Source organism: Globicephala melas, chromosome 3 (genome assembly GCF_963455315.2).
Source record: "Globicephala melas chromosome 3, mGloMel1.2, whole genome shotgun sequence".
Taxonomy (NCBI): domain Eukaryota; kingdom Metazoa; phylum Chordata; class Mammalia; order Artiodactyla; family Delphinidae; genus Globicephala; species Globicephala melas.
Window position 1 is genome coordinate 135,612,906 of NC_083316.1, and position 18,273 is coordinate 135,631,178.

An 18,273-nucleotide genomic window follows, 5' to 3' on the forward strand; every position below is an offset into this window, starting at 1 on the left:
GCTGATGTCTGTATCAGACACCCCACCGACTCACACCAGGCAGCTGCCCTGTGCCGCCAAGCACACAGGTGCCCTCCAGCTCCCAAACTCAGCAAGTCGGAAATCCACAAACATGAAAGTCATCAAGCAAACTGAAGACAGAACGAGGCCAGGGATGGGGAAGCAAGGGAATGGAGTGAGGTGGGGCGTGTTTATTGATAAATTTCAAAGGATATAGGCTTTGGTGGACGCTGTGGTCCTTGTTGTCAAGTACACTAGACTGTTTTGTAGGGACGGTCTGACTGCCCCAAAGGAGAATACGCCGTCTGCAACTTTGCCTCAGGAAGTTAACTGGGAGAAAAGGTCTCGTAATTTCCTAGAGCTCTGTGACACTGACTGGATTCTGCCACTGGCTGGTTGGCATCAGACCAGGAGTTAGAGCTTCAGCTTGTGCATTTCCAGCCGCTCCCTTTCTACAGGCGTTAAAGCAAGGTGCGTTTAAACATGTGAATCACCCCCATCACCATCTTGTAAAGTTGCTTTGTGTCTCACTGAAGCCCCTGGCTGTGCCTTCCTAGGGCAGTGACACATCAGGCTCCCCTTTACCTCAGGGCCCTTCCCATTTCGGAATTCACTCACCTCCTTTAGATCACAGGTTTGAGTGGTCTGCTCAGTGTCCAAAGGAGTCAGGCACTGAGCACAGACAGAGTTCAGAAACATAAGATTATAGAAGATTTCACTCGGGGAAGAAGGTTCCCTGATGCTGCCCATGTTTTTGGCCTTGGCTGAGTAGGAACTAAAGAGCTAGTTGAGTGAGACACTTATTTTCCATACCCCATTTTGGCCAGTGTGGCCACTAAGTGATTCTTCTGTTGGTAAGGTAACTGATAGAACTAAGATTAGAGTCCATGTCTCTACCTTAGACTAAATAAAGCAAGTTATTCAGATAAAAGCGTCATCATAATATCACCCACTCTCTTTCCCTCCTTTATGTTAGAAAGTTGCTTCTACAAATGGGCTTCAGGAGGGAATGAAGAAAGGTCTAACCCTAGAAGTATTAACTCTCCAGGTCAGTGACCTAGCATTGGGTTTGGCCAGCTCTTTCTTTCTCGGGCACAGGATGCCTTCCTTAGTGGTATTCTCTTTCATCCCAGGGTCATTGCCTTCTTGATATCAAAGGAGTTAGGCTGTGAAATTTTTTTGTGAGTAAGGCAAGATTTGGCAGGATGCTCATCACTAGAAGAAAGTATGCTTAAAAAACACATAGTATGCTCTATTCAAAGCTCTGAGGGAAGACTCATTACTTGAAAGAGTAGAGACGAGCTGTCAGGTATAAAAGCAAGAAAACGGCTAACTTTTACGTGCAGTGACACGCCCAGCGTGTGCAGGGAGACACTGATACAGCCTTAACGTGATTTGAGGGCATGGATCTAAATTATGCTGTTATCTGAAGACAGCACCCAAAGTTGCCATCTGTGGCTTTTGTTACTCATTCCCTCTATCTTGTAGGAGTTGTATCTATAAATATACTGACATGTATACAAGATGGTTAGGAATGGTATTGCAGGGGGTCTCTTCTAAGGCCTTCCCAGATAATATGCACATGACTTGTTTACCTTCCCTGGTTCTCTCGTTCCATTTTCATTTGTGGGAAACATGAGGGGAAAAAAAAGATATTAACGGAGCCAGATTTCAGTGGCCTCCTTCTTATGCTCATTTAGATAAACTGAAATGGGAGAATGTTTGCGATTAAAGACTCCATGATACTCTGGAATAACAGGCAGCCTTCTAAAGGATAGCTTTACTCAAATGGGGAAAGAAAAGAAAAAAACGTACACTGACTGAAGTTTCTGGGTCAGCCCTAAAAAAATCTCAACTGTCTGGTAGGTATCAAGAGGCTAATTTTTCCTGACAACTGAGTGTTTCTGGTCAAACACTTGACCTAACGTTGGATGTACTGGGCTTTTAAAGAAGTAACCATTTATCCATAAGGGCAAGGCTAATTAAAATTAGGACAAGCCCAGCAGTAGATGTTTGTTTAATTACATCCAACTCTGAATGATGGGTTATTCGTTTCCATCAGAAAAGAAAACAGTAATGTTGGTGCACAGGTTCCTAGTTAAACTATTCTCCTTTCCTCTATCCTCTATCCTCATAAAGACATCCCACTGAATCTCCCAGTGATTAAAAACTACAGGTTGTTCTCCTAAGGAAGCAGTGCTAGTTAAAACAGCTCCCTCAAGGACAAGTGGTTGAATTTTAACAATTTAAAAAATAACCTTTAAAACCTAACTAACTCCTAAAAAGTAAATGAATAGTTTTTAAATAACTAAATTTAAAAAAAAATCAAGACTTTATTGGATAAATGTTGCACAACATTCTTTAACATTTAGGTCTCAGCATAGTTTAGGTGAGAAACAATTTTTGTCATTCAGGTCTACAAAATGAAATAGGCTTGTGAAGATTTGAAATACAGACAAAGGAAGCATGAAGCAAAGCTTAAATATTAAGCAACTAAAGCAGTGAAAGTGAAATAGCAACATGGTATGTCTAGATTTTAAATACCACCAAGTTTCATTTTTAAAAAAAATGAAAATCTGGTTTATAACAAACAAACACCACTGAGAATTGTCTTAAAAAATATTTAGATACTTAAAACCTGATCTCTCCCAGTTCTTTTGCCTTTATATTACTTCTTGGTCATTTCCATCACTCTGCAATTAGAATTTTTGATTACACAAAATCTGCTATGACCTGGGAGTTATCTGATTCTTGAAGTGAGCCTGAAAGGTACTGCTGGGTTACATATCTGAAAGAACAAGAGGGACCCGAGCCTAAGCTCTGGGGCCAGAGAGCAGGGCGCCACTGAAGTGTGCATCATCTTTAGAACGCCCTGCTGCTACAGTTCCTGAGCTTTTTCAGACTTGATCAAATGTGTAATGACTTCATGATCAATGATTTTCCATAAAGACAATTTCAGAATGCAGTCTAGACTTTTAGTTACTTACAGTGTAATTAGGATTTGCATTAACTGGCTAGAAGCAAGACTGCCTACCTTTTCTTGAGTTGTAAAACAAATCCTAGTCAGGTATAGTAAATATTCTAAAACTCACCCAGAACTTTTTGTTACTCTTGAGTGTGGGGTTAATAAGTAATTCCAAACCTATACTGTAAGATTATGCAAAGCTTGAACACTTGAGCCAAATGCTCAAGTTATGTTGCTTCAAATGCATTTTCTATTTTTCTCCTTTTTTTGTATTAAGTAATCAATATGGATTATCTTTCTGGTTTAAAAAATAAATCAGTATTGCCACTAAAAAACTTCAGGTTTATTATTAAAAGTATGGCACCATCAAATATAAAATGCCTTAAAAATGTAGTACTAACAGGTCCATCTGGTTTTCTCATCAATGTTTTCTCCATTCATTAAAAAAGAAAAATTAAGGTTTTTCATAATATGTATTTTTCACAGACAAGAAGAACATTACCGTCTCCATTAATAAGAATTCATACTTTATGCATGAAAAGTTCACCATCTTTATGCGTCTGTTCCTGCTGCTTGTTCCCCAGGGTCAAGTCCCATCTGACACCTGTGAGGATTTCTTGCACTTAGAAAGAGAGGCTCTCTGTGGAGAGAGGTCAACATCAAAATTCAGATATTATCACCTTTTCTGAACTAGTTCAGAAATCAGTAAGGATAGGGAGAATAGTACAAGCCTTTCCAGCTCAGCAGAATTAAGAACTGGCTCTTAGAGTACATTTTCACTCCAAGATCAACACTAGCCTGATCCACTTTGAGTCAGAATTTGAAAGGTAAGAATGTAGTTATGAAAGTGTGCACAAAATATTAAATACTGGTGGCAAATAAATACATCTTAATATGTTCTAACAAGCAAATGTATATTTAAGATAATATAGCCCTGCTTTACTAAAGATCCAAGTTTTCTTAGTGGGTTGGGGACACTTTGCCATCCTTTTAGTAGGATGTGTTTGTTAGATAATCTTTTCTGTTTCCACTGGCATCCTGAAGGAAACATTGGCCTCGGCATTTGTGACTATTGCTGTTTCATTAGAAGAGCCATTTTAGAAATACCTTTGTTCATATCTGAGCTGATTAAACCTTGGAGAAAGCACAAAGTTTTAATATGAAAAATAATTCAGCATTTCTGTCATCATCTCATGCCTTTCAGGCGTGTCCAAACTGTACTGAGAAGAACTTCATGTTCAAAAGAAGGTACTGTCAGTGATTCTTCACACATAAAATTCAAGAGAGTTCTTTGCGTATTTCACATCACTTTTCTCCTCATCTCATGCATAATTTATTGCAATAGTTTTTTTATAAAATATTCCCCTAATACCTTTTCTTCGGTTTAATATAGCACAATTTGCAAGTGCCCCTTTATAGACTGTTGGTTTTAACCACTGCCTGCATATTTACTTCTTAGTGCAGCTTTAAAAATCTGAGTCTCCAATTTCATTCAGTCCTGATGCTCTGGTGTTCTCTGTCATTGTGGTACAGGTCCATGAAACCAGCAGCCTGCTAATGTCTTTGTGCTGAAATACAGTAAAGAAAAGGAAGAAAATGTAGTTAAGCACAAGTAATTATATAAGAAAAATGATGTCCTTGTTTAAATTAAGCCCTATATAGACTGTGGGATCACACCTGATTTTTTACTTTAAATCAGTTAAACCTGACCCGTGTAGGTTTTTTGAGAAAACAACTTACTGCCACTGTAAACCAGCAGAAGCATTCATGTTCTTTCTGAAGTATATCTGGCCAAATTCCAACACAAATAAAATGGTTTTCACCTTCACGTAATCAATCTGCACTTGAGTGTATTTTTTTAAATAAATACTTTATGAATATTTGCCTAATAAAGGGAATTTTAGCTTTGTTCTTTATGCTGCCATTTCACAAGTAAGTAACAATGTAAAAGTCTGCAAGTCAGCTTCGCCGCTGTGGACTATGAAACGCCAGCAGCCTTCCTCTAGCACAGTCTTAAGAAGCAAATTTATATACAAAACCAGACTATGGAAAAATCAGCTGCAGGTGACACTGTCTACATATGTGCAAGAGCACAACGGGGGGGGGGTGGAGGGTGCCTCCCCAGAGGTAGACACACACAGCACATCAGAAGGCATCAAGAGCACCATTTTGTTACTGGAAGAGAACTTAGGTACACTGGTTCCATTGACCAGTGTCCCTTGTTACAACAGCAAACCAAGTTATCAGCAGAGGCACTCTGCACCATAACTTCAACAAAAAGCCGGGCTCTGAGCAGAACATTTATAAAGGGCAAGGCTTATCGAAGTTACTGCCAAGTAGCATGACCAGAATGCCCAACATTACCGACCTCCCTTTGATATCAAGAAGTAGTAGAATCCCACTAAAACGCTCTACAATCCCTGGTTATGCCTCTCAAACCTGGGAGCCTAAGTACCAATAAGAGTTTGAATTCTATAAGAGGTGATCCGTGGAAAGAATAATGATTGATTACTTTTGGTCAAATGTATTTTTAAACCAAAGATATGGTATCTTCAGTGGAATAATAACAGACAAAACAAAAATGCAAAAAGGAAAAAGGAAAAAAAACCCACCCCCATCCTTCCCAATATTTGACTATGAAACACTTCAAAGTAGATGTATTTCTCATTCTTTGATAGAACTCTTGATCTTATGTTAACGTTCCAGTGCTGCCATATTTCATTCACTTATTGGATCAAGGCCTATAAAATAAATTTCACAGGGCATTCTATCACATTTCTTCTCAAGCAATGAAAAATTGCTTCTAGCACACATCAAAACAACAGCAGTCCCTGCTTATTACTAAAGCAACAGAATCATTAACATGGTTTTAAAATTTGACACTGAGCTAAGAAAAGTTTTTTTCTAAAAGTAAGATATTATATGATCATTAATACTAATAAATTTAGACTCATATGGAAATTTGCAAGTAAACATCCCCATTTTATAAACTGAAAGAGAAGAAAAGGTAAACAGCCAGTTCCATGTACAACTCCATTTCCTTCTGCTTATGACTTTCAATAGTTGGCTTCAACCTTAGTGAGGCCTATTCCAGTTGGCAGAAAAGCCAAAGATTGAAGCAGATCTTACTACTACTCCTGTTGGAGGTGCAGAAAATTGAAAATGCTGTTCCCTCAAGGGGTCACCAGGTAGCTACAACTCCTATAGAGCTAAGAGTCCAAAATACCCCAGCCTTAATCTCTGATCCAAAATGTGCCATTCTGACCCAGTTTGCAAATTATAGCTCATACACAATGATACAGTCCAATTACAGCTCTTCACTAGCTTCAAACACCAGAGTTAAATAGCCTTATTTCAAGAAAGCAAAGAAAAGATCCTAAGTTCAAAAAGCAGCACAACAAAAATCCCTAAACCCTTCCTGCCATGTAAGAGCCCCAAATAAGGATTCTGAGCATTATCTAAGGAGGTTTTAACAAATGTACTTAATTACAACTACACCTCAGCATTATCTTTTGCCACCCTCTAAGTTTTGACATGCCTTATGTAAATGACAATGGTTTTGAGGTTGATTTAATTAAGAATATATATATGTTCATATACCGATATACATATATATTCTTTATATTAAGTAATGACTATCTGAGAAGTTAAAGTGATGAGTATAAAAGTGACGAAGAAAGACTGAGAGAGTGAAAAGATAAATCCACTAGTTGACTTTCCATGGAGACTCAGTTGCTACTTGACATAATTCTGCAATCTGACACCCAACTTCTACCACCCTACGAGAAATTCCTCTGGATTTATGGAAGCTCTCAGGAGGCCGGCTCTACCTTTTTTTTTTTTTTTAAACACAACAGGTAATATTGACTGAAAGCTATTTTCACTCAATGAAAATTATCACCAACATGAGGTACACCCAGCTACCAAGGTCAGTGAAAACAAAGGAAAAAGAACTAGTGCATTCTTTTACGTCTAGCCTAATCTACTTTGGGAATGGTAAGTGATGACATGAAGCCCTCTTCACTTTGTGGCAGGGCTTAACACAGACAGACCTGCCCGTTTCACTGTTAACGTCAATGCTCCCAGTCTGAATCCACAGTGGTCTGTCAGACACTGTAAGGGAGCAGCAGCACTCGTCACTGTCTGATGTAATAGCTGCCATTTGTTGAGACCTATGGTAGAAAAAACCAAGTTAACAAAAATAGAGCATTTGAGTTCTTTTTCACCCATTTTACCAAAAAAAAAAATTTAAAAATAAGACCAAAATTCAGGTGAATTTTTATAATGAATTTATTCTAGATAACTTGCTGGCTTCACACAACGTGAAGCTCTGGTACTAAAGGAAGACGAGGTGTGTACACACCAGTCTTGTCCAGGAGAGGGCACTCTCCAGCCCAAGTCAGTTGAGCTGCAAAATGCCTTAAGGCTCATGAAGATGTTGCCCTCCAATGCTAACTCACAATTTAATGCTTCTGACAAAAAATTTTTACTGGCCTAACACTAGCCTAGTGATGGAGTAGTCCTGACCTTCTCAGTATTCAATAAGGGCCAAAGTTGTCATCCCTATCTATATCATATCATTAATGAGCTCAGAGACACCATTTTGAAGAATCACCAAAACTGCCTGAATCCCTCCCCTTTCTCCTTAATGCCAATGGCACCTGTGCATACTATTCAGCACCTGAACTTAGTGAGGTAACACCTACTTGAAATAAGTTTGACAAGGTAAGCTTTCTCTTAGGCTTTCAGAACAGAGACTTCAAATACTAAGCAAATGAAGGATTACTATTTTAAGCCTTATTTTTTATTAACCTATTTGCTTGTTTCCTTACTTTCCCTACTTTAAGTACAGTATAAATAAGAAAAAACTCATCTATCATGTCAGTGTAGGCAACTGTGGGATCACTGATTTAGATAATGTCCAGTCCCTGTAATATTTTTTTAATGCTGAATCAGAAGCAGTAGCTAATCAAAACCTTAAAAAAAAAAGGCTTTTCTGACACTGAAAAGGAGAAACTTTATACACCTGATCTATAAAGAAACATGATTACTTCTGAATTTTAACTCAGAGGAGAACAATTTTCTTAAATGTGGTTTAATAATGAGGTTATTTACCCTTTTGTTCATGGGAAAACTTAAATATACTATTAGCTACAATCCAACAGCTGTCACACAAGAAAACCAGAAATATGAACGCACAAAGAATTCATCTTTTGAACCTCCCCCTCCATGGTTAAAACTTAGGTTTCAACAATCATTCTAAAGAATCTCCTTTTCACTTCTAGGCAAGAGGAGAGTCAAATCAAAGAATGATCTTATTCCTGTGCATTTACCCCTCCAGTGCCCAGAAATGCCGTGTAAAATGGTAACATGCGAGACCCCAGTCCACAGAGCCTGGCCCATGAGTCTTTTGTGCTAATGTTTAAGATGAGTATCCCCTCAATGCTTTTTAGGGTCTCAAGGTTTTTCTTTAGAAACTGACCACACTTGCAGGATCCATGAGGAAGTGCCAGGAAGCCCCAGCAGTGAGGCAGTAAATGGAAGGAGATCCTCATGAAAGGCAGTGATTTCACTGGAAATTACTTGTTTTGTCCTTTAAGAGAAAGCTTACATTCAACAATGGCAACTACTCCTGGGAGGCAGCAGAGATATAAAGGGGCAAATCAGAACACGGTAAGAACCTTCAGTCTCCTTTGTAGAGTGCATGAAAGAAGGAAGTAGAGGTCATACTCTTAGAGCAAAGCCCAGAATTAAAAACTAAAGAATTAAGATTACTATCTTCCTGAACACTCAATATAAATTTTCTCTTAATACAATGTAGCGTGATGCAACATGAACAACCAGGAAAAGGATAGTGCCTCATTTTACAATAGACATTCTGGTTTTCCACCCTAATGCTATTTTTCTAACCAGTTATTTCGTTAGGGTTTTAGACAAACTGCACATAGTTCTTCCCAGCATACCAGGACAAACACCAAGATGTGCCACTCCCAGCCGGATTCCCTGCTAAAAACTAAACGGTGAGGGGAAATCATAGGTTTGTAATCAACAGCATCTCAAACAGGAGCCATGGGTAGAAATGACTACCCTCTGGAAAATATGGCCACGACGCACACAGATCAAGGCCTTGGAATGTGAGGTATTTCCCTCCTGCAAATGGGAAACAATCTAATCATACCAGTGGCAATAAAAGGGGATGTTCAAATTAATGTCCACTTTTTCACCATTTGGCAAGATATTAAAATAATAAAACACCAGGGTTCCAGGAAAACACAAGTATATGTACAAAAAAGCTTATTTACACTACTTAGAAGCTGACAAGTACAGCTCTGTGGTTCTAATACCTTTGGAAATTCCTCCTAAGAGGGACCTCTACTCCACTGAGCCCCGCCAGCTCAGATACTTCTCATGCCTTTGAAAGGATCTGGGGTGTGCTGGGCTTCTCAGATGGTTACTGATCATTAGTACGTAAGTGTCTGAATCATAATTCCTTTTCCTCATTCAAGAGTTGAAATGTCAGTGGACTTCTCCCCTCACCATATTCCCCGTGACCTCCAACCCAGCTGCCCTCCGCAAATGCCTGTTGGGACTAGTCAGACCATGCCTACTTCTAGATATCTGTGGATGATCAGCATACTATGATTATTGGAAATTTCAGATAAGAATAACGTCGCTGTAACATTTTTTAAATTTATACTGCGTGTATGTTGAAGAAAGATACTATCAAAAGCTACCAGAATGAAATTTCTATGCCACATACAGACAGCGCTAGTTGTGGTAATGACAGCAAGTATATACGTAAGTCTTGCGCCAGGCACTGTATTGTTTTAAACATTTAAATTCTCACAATTACCTTTTGAAGAGGTACTACTTCTCTCCCCCATCTCACAGATCATGACACTGAGGTAACCTGCCTAGGATCACACAGCTTGTAAGTGGCAGATCCAAGTCAGGCTTTGCCTAGGAAATCTGGCTCAAGAGCCTGTACTTTCAACCATGTGCCTGAAAAGTGAACAAAAAGTGATCCTTTGCTCAATAAAAAGACTGATACCGAGGACTATTAGTGCAAAAATGTTAACGGACACTCCAACTCACCTGCATCACTGGCAAGTTACATTCTCATAAGTATTTCTATCATTTACACTGAACAGGATGATCCTCTCACAGTTCTATTAAAAAAAAAAAAAAGTCTCCCCAGGCAAGCCCAAAAAACCCCTATTATACTTTACCTGGGGGGAAAAATGTATTCCTTCCAGGACTTTTCAGTAGCTTTTAAGAGAATCTTTGTGCTGCAGAAAACTGAGTGAGGGATACTGAGGGTTACAAAATTATCTTAAATATTTAAAAAACAAGCTCTTGCTAAAACTTGATATGTGTTAAAATTACAAGTTTTTTAGTTTACATGAAAAGGAAAAAGTGTGATTATAACACAGCCTTAACACTTTGGCTATGGGGGATCTGGTATTCCTTCTAGATAACCACACTGGATAGAAAAAATTATAAGGAGGTTTCTGGCACTAAGACTTCTAAGGCAACAAAAGGTTAACTGTCACATTCTTATGATACAAGGAAAATTCCATATTTAAATAATGGCTGTGTTTTCAACTTATTTTTAACGAGATCTTACAAATATCAGGAATTTAAAGAAGAAATATTTCATGCACTTTTAAACCAACTTTTAAGACAAGTTAATTTTAGAACTGGCCAGTTTTCAACATCAAAGTTTTATGAAATTGTTTTACAAACCAAAGTGTCTAACGGAAGAAGGCCCACAGCTTAGACCATATACTACAGCCATGTAATTTATTCAGTTGAAAATGAGAATCTGACTCAGAAATTCACTATTATGATAAATCCTGGTAACTTTTGAGTCTATTTTCTTCATTTCCTTTACATATCCCCACAACCAATCTTTAATTTATGCTAACATAGGAATCTATAAGAAAAAATTCAAGTTTGGCAATTAGTTTTTTCAGAGATTAGATACATTAAAATTTGATTCTATCCAAGATGGATTTTAAGGCATGATATAAAAATTCAAATTACTACCAAAGTGTAGTATACAAGATGATCTTAGAATTTTAACAGAATTATCTACATGTCAAGGCATATTTGTTTTCCATTGGTAGTACTGACATAAAAAGTGGAAAAACGGTACACATGTGAAAATATGGTAAAGAGTGTGATGGTATGTAAATAAATAAAGTTTTGGAAACTAATTTAATTAACTCCATTACTAAAATCATTTAAATGGTTTCCATATTCACAAAATTGTTTTTGTCATTAGGAGGTGATGGTTTTAACCTAAAACCTACTGTTAAAAGAGTATTTAATAGGTAAATGCAGTCATACTAATAGACCTAAAAATTTTACCAAGAGGTAGGGATAGTTGTTAAAAATGGGGGGCACCGGGCTTCCCTGGTGGCGCAGTGGTTGAGAGTCCGCCTGCCGATGCAGGGGACATGGGTTCGTGCCCCGATCCGGGAAGATCCCACATGCCGTGGAGCAGCTAGGCCCGTGAGCCATGGCCACTGAGCCTGCGTGTCCAGAGCCTGTGCTCCACAAAGGGAGAAGCCACAACAGTGAGAGGCCTGCATACCGCAAAAAAAGAAAAAAAAAAAAAAAATGGGGGGCACCATTAGCCCTGTGCAGGACTGCAGGTTGATTAGGAAGGAATGCTGGAAGCCAGGCTGCCAGAACAATACCATCCAAACTTAAAAGATTTCTATCAAAAAACAAATTACAGATGGATGGTAGTGATGACTACACAACAACATGGATGTACTTAGTGCCACAAAACTGTACTTACGGTAAAAATGGTAAACTGTATGTTAGGTATATTTAATAATTTTTTAAATACCAAAAAAAACAAACCAGCAAATTACAATTCTCTATTAATATGAAGGGAAAAAATGATTTCCACCTAAAGTCCCAAAGAAAGTAAACCGGAAAAAAACCCTGTTTGAGTCTATAAAGGTTAAATCTCTTGAGTGAAGAATAAACAAATGAGTTGAGCTGTTTCTCCTCTGATCTCAGTATCAACTATCCATGGTAAAAACACCAAGATATCCTGGAAAACTAAAAATATATAGATCACCTATATGACTTAAACTACTGAAACTTTCATTTTTTTTACTTCTATTCATTCTTTGTTGAATGGAGTACAGTAAATGTACACAAACTGTAAATACAGAATATTAAGAGCCTAGTAACTAAGTCAGAACCAGGTAAAAGTAATTAAGGCAGCTTAGCTGTTTTATTTCTCCTGGCTATTGGCAAGGCACCAGCCTCCTGTTCTATTTCTGAATTCCCTCTATCAGGCATTTTAATTGTTTTAATAGCAACCATATTAATACAATTCCAAAGCAAACACTAAATTTGTCCCAACTTAGAAACAGGGTCTTCAGAATTCTCTCTGGCAAATTCCCTGTTGGAGGCCATCACCGGATACAGATCAAAACACTGACCTGAATTTAAACATTATCAACTTCTCTAGACATCTGCCAATCTCTTCTCTGCTACGAGTACTACCAAATGTGAACCAGTGCAGCACAAGCTATAGAAAAAATTCACAACTTAAAAGGAAAAATCTAATTTTAGATCCAAATTATAGGTTTCTTAAGGTATTTCCAATTCTCAATTCAGTTATTTTATATTAAAGAATATGTATGTATATAAAAGAATTTAAATGTGTATCTTCAACATAACCAATAGTAAGTACAACCTGCTCAAATAGGGGTGCAACTCTATTTTTTAAATTAGAAATTCAGACCCGCTAATGAAGATATTCATTTAGCTGATTTTAGTAAGTTCCATATCCTTTGCCCACAGTCCATCTTCATATCTATATTCCTGTCTGTTGTCTTTGCTACTTAGCACCAATCTAAAATTACTATTTATAGATTTTCCCCATGAAAACCAAGTAGGGACACACCATCTAGTCCTGTAAATAGGCTTCAGACTAGTGAATTCTACTTTCTTGGTCTCACTGATATCTCAGGTCTCTGGTTCCACATCTATAAAGAGTCCCTTCCAAACTTACAGAAGAGACCTTTTCTGGTCTATAAATTCTAGAAAACTGAAAGACAAAAACACTCTGATGCTTTACATTTCCAAAGATTTCTAGAAATAAAGACATCTTTAGCTTTCACAGCTCTTACTTCCCTTAGTTTCTCCCCCTTGCTAATCCTATTCTAATCACTTTTCTTAGACCACTAGAGATCTGGCCTAAGCCTAGTTTTCTCTCTGCAAGGGGGAAAACAAATACCCATTTGGTTGTCTCCATATAAAGAGTTCAGTGTCTCCTTTTTTGTTGTTGTTAAAGAGAAATGTAAGAGAAAAATGGCTACAATTACCCAATTCAACTCTATCTCCATCTACAGTGGATACTGGACAAATATATCTTAGCTGCTTAAGAAATTTCTGTTTGAAAACACTGTTTAGTATGCAGCTATTGGTTTAGTGTTTAGAACACACAGTACATCTTTAAGATTACAGAAATTCTTTCAAACTTGTTTCCCTATAGAAACTTCAGATGAAATATGCCAGACTGCTGGTTTAAAACAGAGGGATTATTTGGCATAAGAGATCATGCACATTTGTGATTATGCTTCAACCTTTTCTTCAAAGGTATGGACTATATCAAATTGTTACTTTTATACTCAACAATCATGATTTTATCTTTTTCTTTCTTCTTTTTCTCCATGGCTTCTGAAACAAATCAAATTTAGTTTATCCCACAAGAGCACATCTGCCCAAGCACTTAACTACATCAGAAGTATCCACTGTCAAAACCATTTCTATGTTAGGATAAAACTCACCTGGATCATTACCCAAAGCCTTAGAATTACATAACTTAGGTGACTCTTTGCTTTGCCTGGTTTAAATCTTCCTGAACCTTAGATTTCAAACTTTCGAAAATATCTGCACGAACAAATTCACTAATCTGAAACAAGTTCTCTGAAAATCTTTTAAGATACTTCCTTAAAACCCCTCAATCACACTATGAACTTCTTTCAACCTGTTATAATCAAAGAATTTTTAAAATACTATATTTCTGTTTGCAGGAAAGAATATGTTCTATTCAAGTGAAACATTTTTTTTTAATTGTGTGTTTATTATAATCAAAAAGCATTGACTGAGTTCCCCAGAAGAAATTCCACTTGCTTTTGCAGAAATTGGTACATTACCTTAAGGAAGCTGACCGAAGACTACTGATTTTCAATCTCCATTAATCTTTTCATAATTAATTCCATAGTAACTAAGATATTTCAACTGCATTACTTAGAAATCCATAAAAAGTTGCTCTCTTTAAAAGTTCCAAGTTTCCAAAAGTGTCAAACTGACATTGTATCACATTTAAAAGCTAAGTTGGAGCCTAAAATATGAAAGCAACTTAAAAAATCTTGGGACAAACTTGCCTCCACAGGCAATCAATCAGATTTTTCACTAACAATACAAAGCTAAAAATGGAAAATAAGAAATCAAATCTTAGGGACAGATGGACCATGTAGAAAAATAGTGAGCTAAGTTACAAGCCCCAAAAACAATGATACCTGAGGCAGAAGATAAAGCAGAAGAGACTGATTTTAATTACACAAATGTAAAAAAAGAAAAAAAAGAAAAAGAAGCATGTGATGAAATATTAAAGCTAAAAATGAAATAATTAAAATCCATACACTTATATGAGAAATTGGCTGCAGGAGGGTCTCAAGTCTAGAAGTATATCAGACCTCTATACTACAAAACCTCATTTTAAGAATATATTGATTAGTCACTTATTTGAATTTTATCATGCTCAGATTATATATTCCCTGATAGGGCAAATAGGAAAATAAGTGATTTTTTTCATCTCCTCTATACACTATTACAAAGAATAATTTTCTACCATCTTGAAATTTTTCAAAGCTTTTTGAGAAACACACACAAATAATTTGGATTTAGTCGATTTTATTTACAACTTGTTTTTTTTTACATTTCAGAGCATTACACAATTACATTTTCTCATTTTCTGACCTGCAAACAGATACCTTAAATGGAAATATTTTTTAAAAATTATCAAACTAGGTACATCCAAAATGCAACAATTACATATATGACAATTAATTCACAAAGTGTAATTTACCAGGACGTATCCTAAGAATTTAGGAAGAGCCAGTCAGGAGAAATCTGACCAAATTTAGCAATCACCTATTTACATATCCAAAGACAAACCTATCTAACGTCCCAAACCAGAAGTCTGAAAGTTTTTGTTAAGTCCCCACTGGACAAGAGAGAGAGCGATGATTCAGACCTAGCCAGCCTTGACAGTCTTAATCCCAAATACTGGGCTATTTCCCCAGCGTGCAATTCAACAGCAAGCATCTCAGTTTGTCAAACATCTTACGTATCAAACTCCCATGCCATTATGCACATAGAAAGGCTAAGTGTTCATTAATTAAAAAACAAGTAGTCATTAAATATCCTCACTATTCCCCCTAGCTCACCCGCCCTTACTATGATCCCAGATATGCAACCTGTGTCACATAGTGACAGGCTTTATTTGATACATGTATCTATGCGTACACACACACATATATTTACATGTGTGTATATACGTATACACATACACACAGTACTAGGTACAAATGGCAATTAACAGTCCCTGCAAAAATTCATTTTCAGTTGAGGCTATGGCTCCTATGCCTTGGGGTGGTTTTAGACTTCAAAACTGAAAAATACTAAAATCTCACTTCCTTAAGACAAAATTTGATTGCTTGTTCAGTTTAAGCTTCTCAGTCTAAAAATGGCTGTAAGGTTAAGTATAAAAAAGCAGCCAACTGAGTGCAAGTTCTCTCCCCAATTTGGCCAAGCTATCTCGTAGTTACCCCTAACTAGACTAGAAAATCTGTGGCACCTTCCAAAGGTTCTTGCCTACCTTACTGTCCATGTTCACGTTTCAAACTGTGTCAACAGAGCCCGCACTTCAGGGGTCAGCTGTTGGGCAGCCTTAGCTGCCTCTGTGATAGCCTTGCGATACAGGCCCTTTCTCTTCTTATTAAAGCGTGACTGGAAGTTTTCTAAAAAGGGGGAGAGTTGCGAAAGAGCCAGGAAAGATGTTGTTGGAGACCCGAACCATGAAATACGGGCCTCCTGTCGGACTAAAAGGCCGTTATCTTTCCGGCTCACAGTTATAGTAAGAATACGGGCTGGCCACCAGGGGAAGCCATATATCTTGGCCCAAACAATGTCCCCTACACATATGGTCCTGCCGTCTGGTGTGACGCACTTAGAGACGTTTTTGGAAAAGACTTTCATTTTCAAGGAATTACTGAGCTTTTTCTCTTCCTTTGAAGAGGAGGAAGTAGAGGATGTGGAAGGTGCATGCATACAGCCTGGAGGAAAATCAAAGCTTTCAGAAGAACTACACTCAGAGTTGGAGGATTTCAAATCATCTGTGCTATCAATGCTACACACTGAAGCACTGGAAGAGTCAGACTTCTTTTGATTTAGGGTCATGTAAACAGAGACATTGCTTTTGCTGCCCTTTTTGCCCAGTGTCTGTGGTTCATCCTGCTCACCAGGCACAAGCACTTCAGTTGTGTCCTGAACCTCACTGCTGGCCTCTTCAGGGCCTTTGGAGGGACTCTGATTTTCTGAAGGGGCCTCACCTGCTGAGCGGGTAGAGGTGCAGCGGGACTGGGGCTTTGGTGCCATCTTGCCGCTCCGCATTTTCTCCAGTCCTGTCTTCAGAGAAGAGTCATTTTCTTCATTCCTGTACCTCTGTGGTTTTAAACGAACCCGGGGTGGAAGGGAACCTGAGCTAGGATTCTGGTATCGACGTGTGAAATGGACTTTTGAATGTGCATTTTTGGACGTAGAGGTTTCATTTTGCTTCTTCTGTGCCTTTTCTTTGGCAATTTTCAGCACTTCCCGAGCTTTTGCATGATCCATGTTCTTATTCTGGAGCACTTTTTTAGTACTTAACTGAGCTTTTGATGTATTTGCCTGAGCAGAAACTTTGACTACTCTGCCTCTGCTGTGAGCAATATTTGAAACCTTAACCACAGCATTTCTTTTCTGGCTTTCATTTTGGTTTTTCCCATCCACCTTATGGTCAGTTTTCAGTTTTTTGTTCACAGTAGTTACACTTTCATTTCTCCGTTTTTTATCTTCATATTTAGAAGAGTCACTTGCACTACTACCTTTTCTAATTTCTTTTTTTTCAGCAACGACACTGTTTTTACACTTGTCACACAAGACTTGTCTGGGTCGTAGTTTAATAGCATTCATTATTGAAGTAGGTTCTTCCCTGTACATTTTTCGTTTGGGTCGCTTAATTTTCCGAGGAGGTGGCTGAGGTATTGATTGGTTATATGTGTCCCTGATAAACAAAGGGGGAGGATAAGGTGCTCCTTCATGGAAGAGAGGTGGTGGTTTGCAAGTCCACAGGCTTTCGGCCAAGCTCAGCTCAGGAGGCGGGACAGGAGGAGGGTCTTCGGGAACAGCACCATTCACGTCACGCTTGACATCTGTCCCTTGGAATGTATTATTTTGGAGCTGCATGGCTTCAGGTTTATCCTTATATTCCCTTTTGGGAAATACTGTCACAGGGATCCCATGGGGCCCAAACCTTTGAAAGAAATGAAAGGAGAAAAGAAGCCATTAAGTTAGTATCTATAATTCAGTTTCTTGAAACACCACCTAATGTTTATTTATATGACCTTTCCTGAAAACTATTTCACTTTAAAAAACAAAACCAAAAACCTAAAGACAACCTCCCCGAGTGCTAAAGCCCTCCATTTTTGGGGGGCTTACATTTTAGGTCTACACTCAAAAAGAAATACTCAATAGTTGCTCTAAGCAATGCCATAATAGCTGATGTTATTTAAAATAGATCTTTCCAGTCTTGAATCAGTAAGGATGTTCTATCAGATAGCTTAATAGTTAATATCATTTGATATAATGTTCGCTCAACTATAGACAACATGTCTAGTAAATGCAACTATAAATTTGTAACATACGTATCTTCCTCTGGTTATAATGGCTTTCAAAAGCTTCACAAAACAAATATAGCCCTAACTACCCCAAAATATTGAATCAGTAAAATTCCAACTCAACTTTATTGTTTAAACACTATAAAGATTCAAAGGCATTTGCTTCTCTACTGTTCTACCCTAACTAAGTCTTAAGGCCTTCATCCAACCCAGCCACCCCCCCAAGAAAAAAACCACAAAAATACTAGAAATTCAGATACTCAAATAACCTCAAAAGCAGACAGTTATAAGGCTATAGCTTTCTAGCTTTTTAAAATCACATCATACATTAAG

General features: G+C 37.8%; 1 protein-coding gene across 4 annotated transcripts in view; it reads right to left on the minus strand.

Annotated features, from left to right (window-relative positions):
• Positions 1 to 2,309: 2,309 nt before the first annotated feature.
• Positions 2,310 to 18,273, minus strand: part of PWWP2A (PWWP domain containing 2A) — a 33,171-nt gene continuing 17,207 nt past the window's right edge. For 2 of the 4 annotated variants that reach the window (XM_030841221.2, XM_060296558.2), the window contains exon 2: positions 14,914 to 17,576. In XM_030841221.2, coding sequence (XP_030697081.1) covers positions 15,896 to 17,576 — 1,681 coding nt within the window. In that variant the 3' untranslated portion in view covers positions 14,914 to 15,895. Of the gene's footprint in view, positions 4,534 to 7,017; positions 7,138 to 14,913; positions 17,577 to 18,273 lie in introns of those variants that run through there. The other 2 variants (XM_030841226.2, XM_030841229.2) reach the window with 2 other exon arrangements.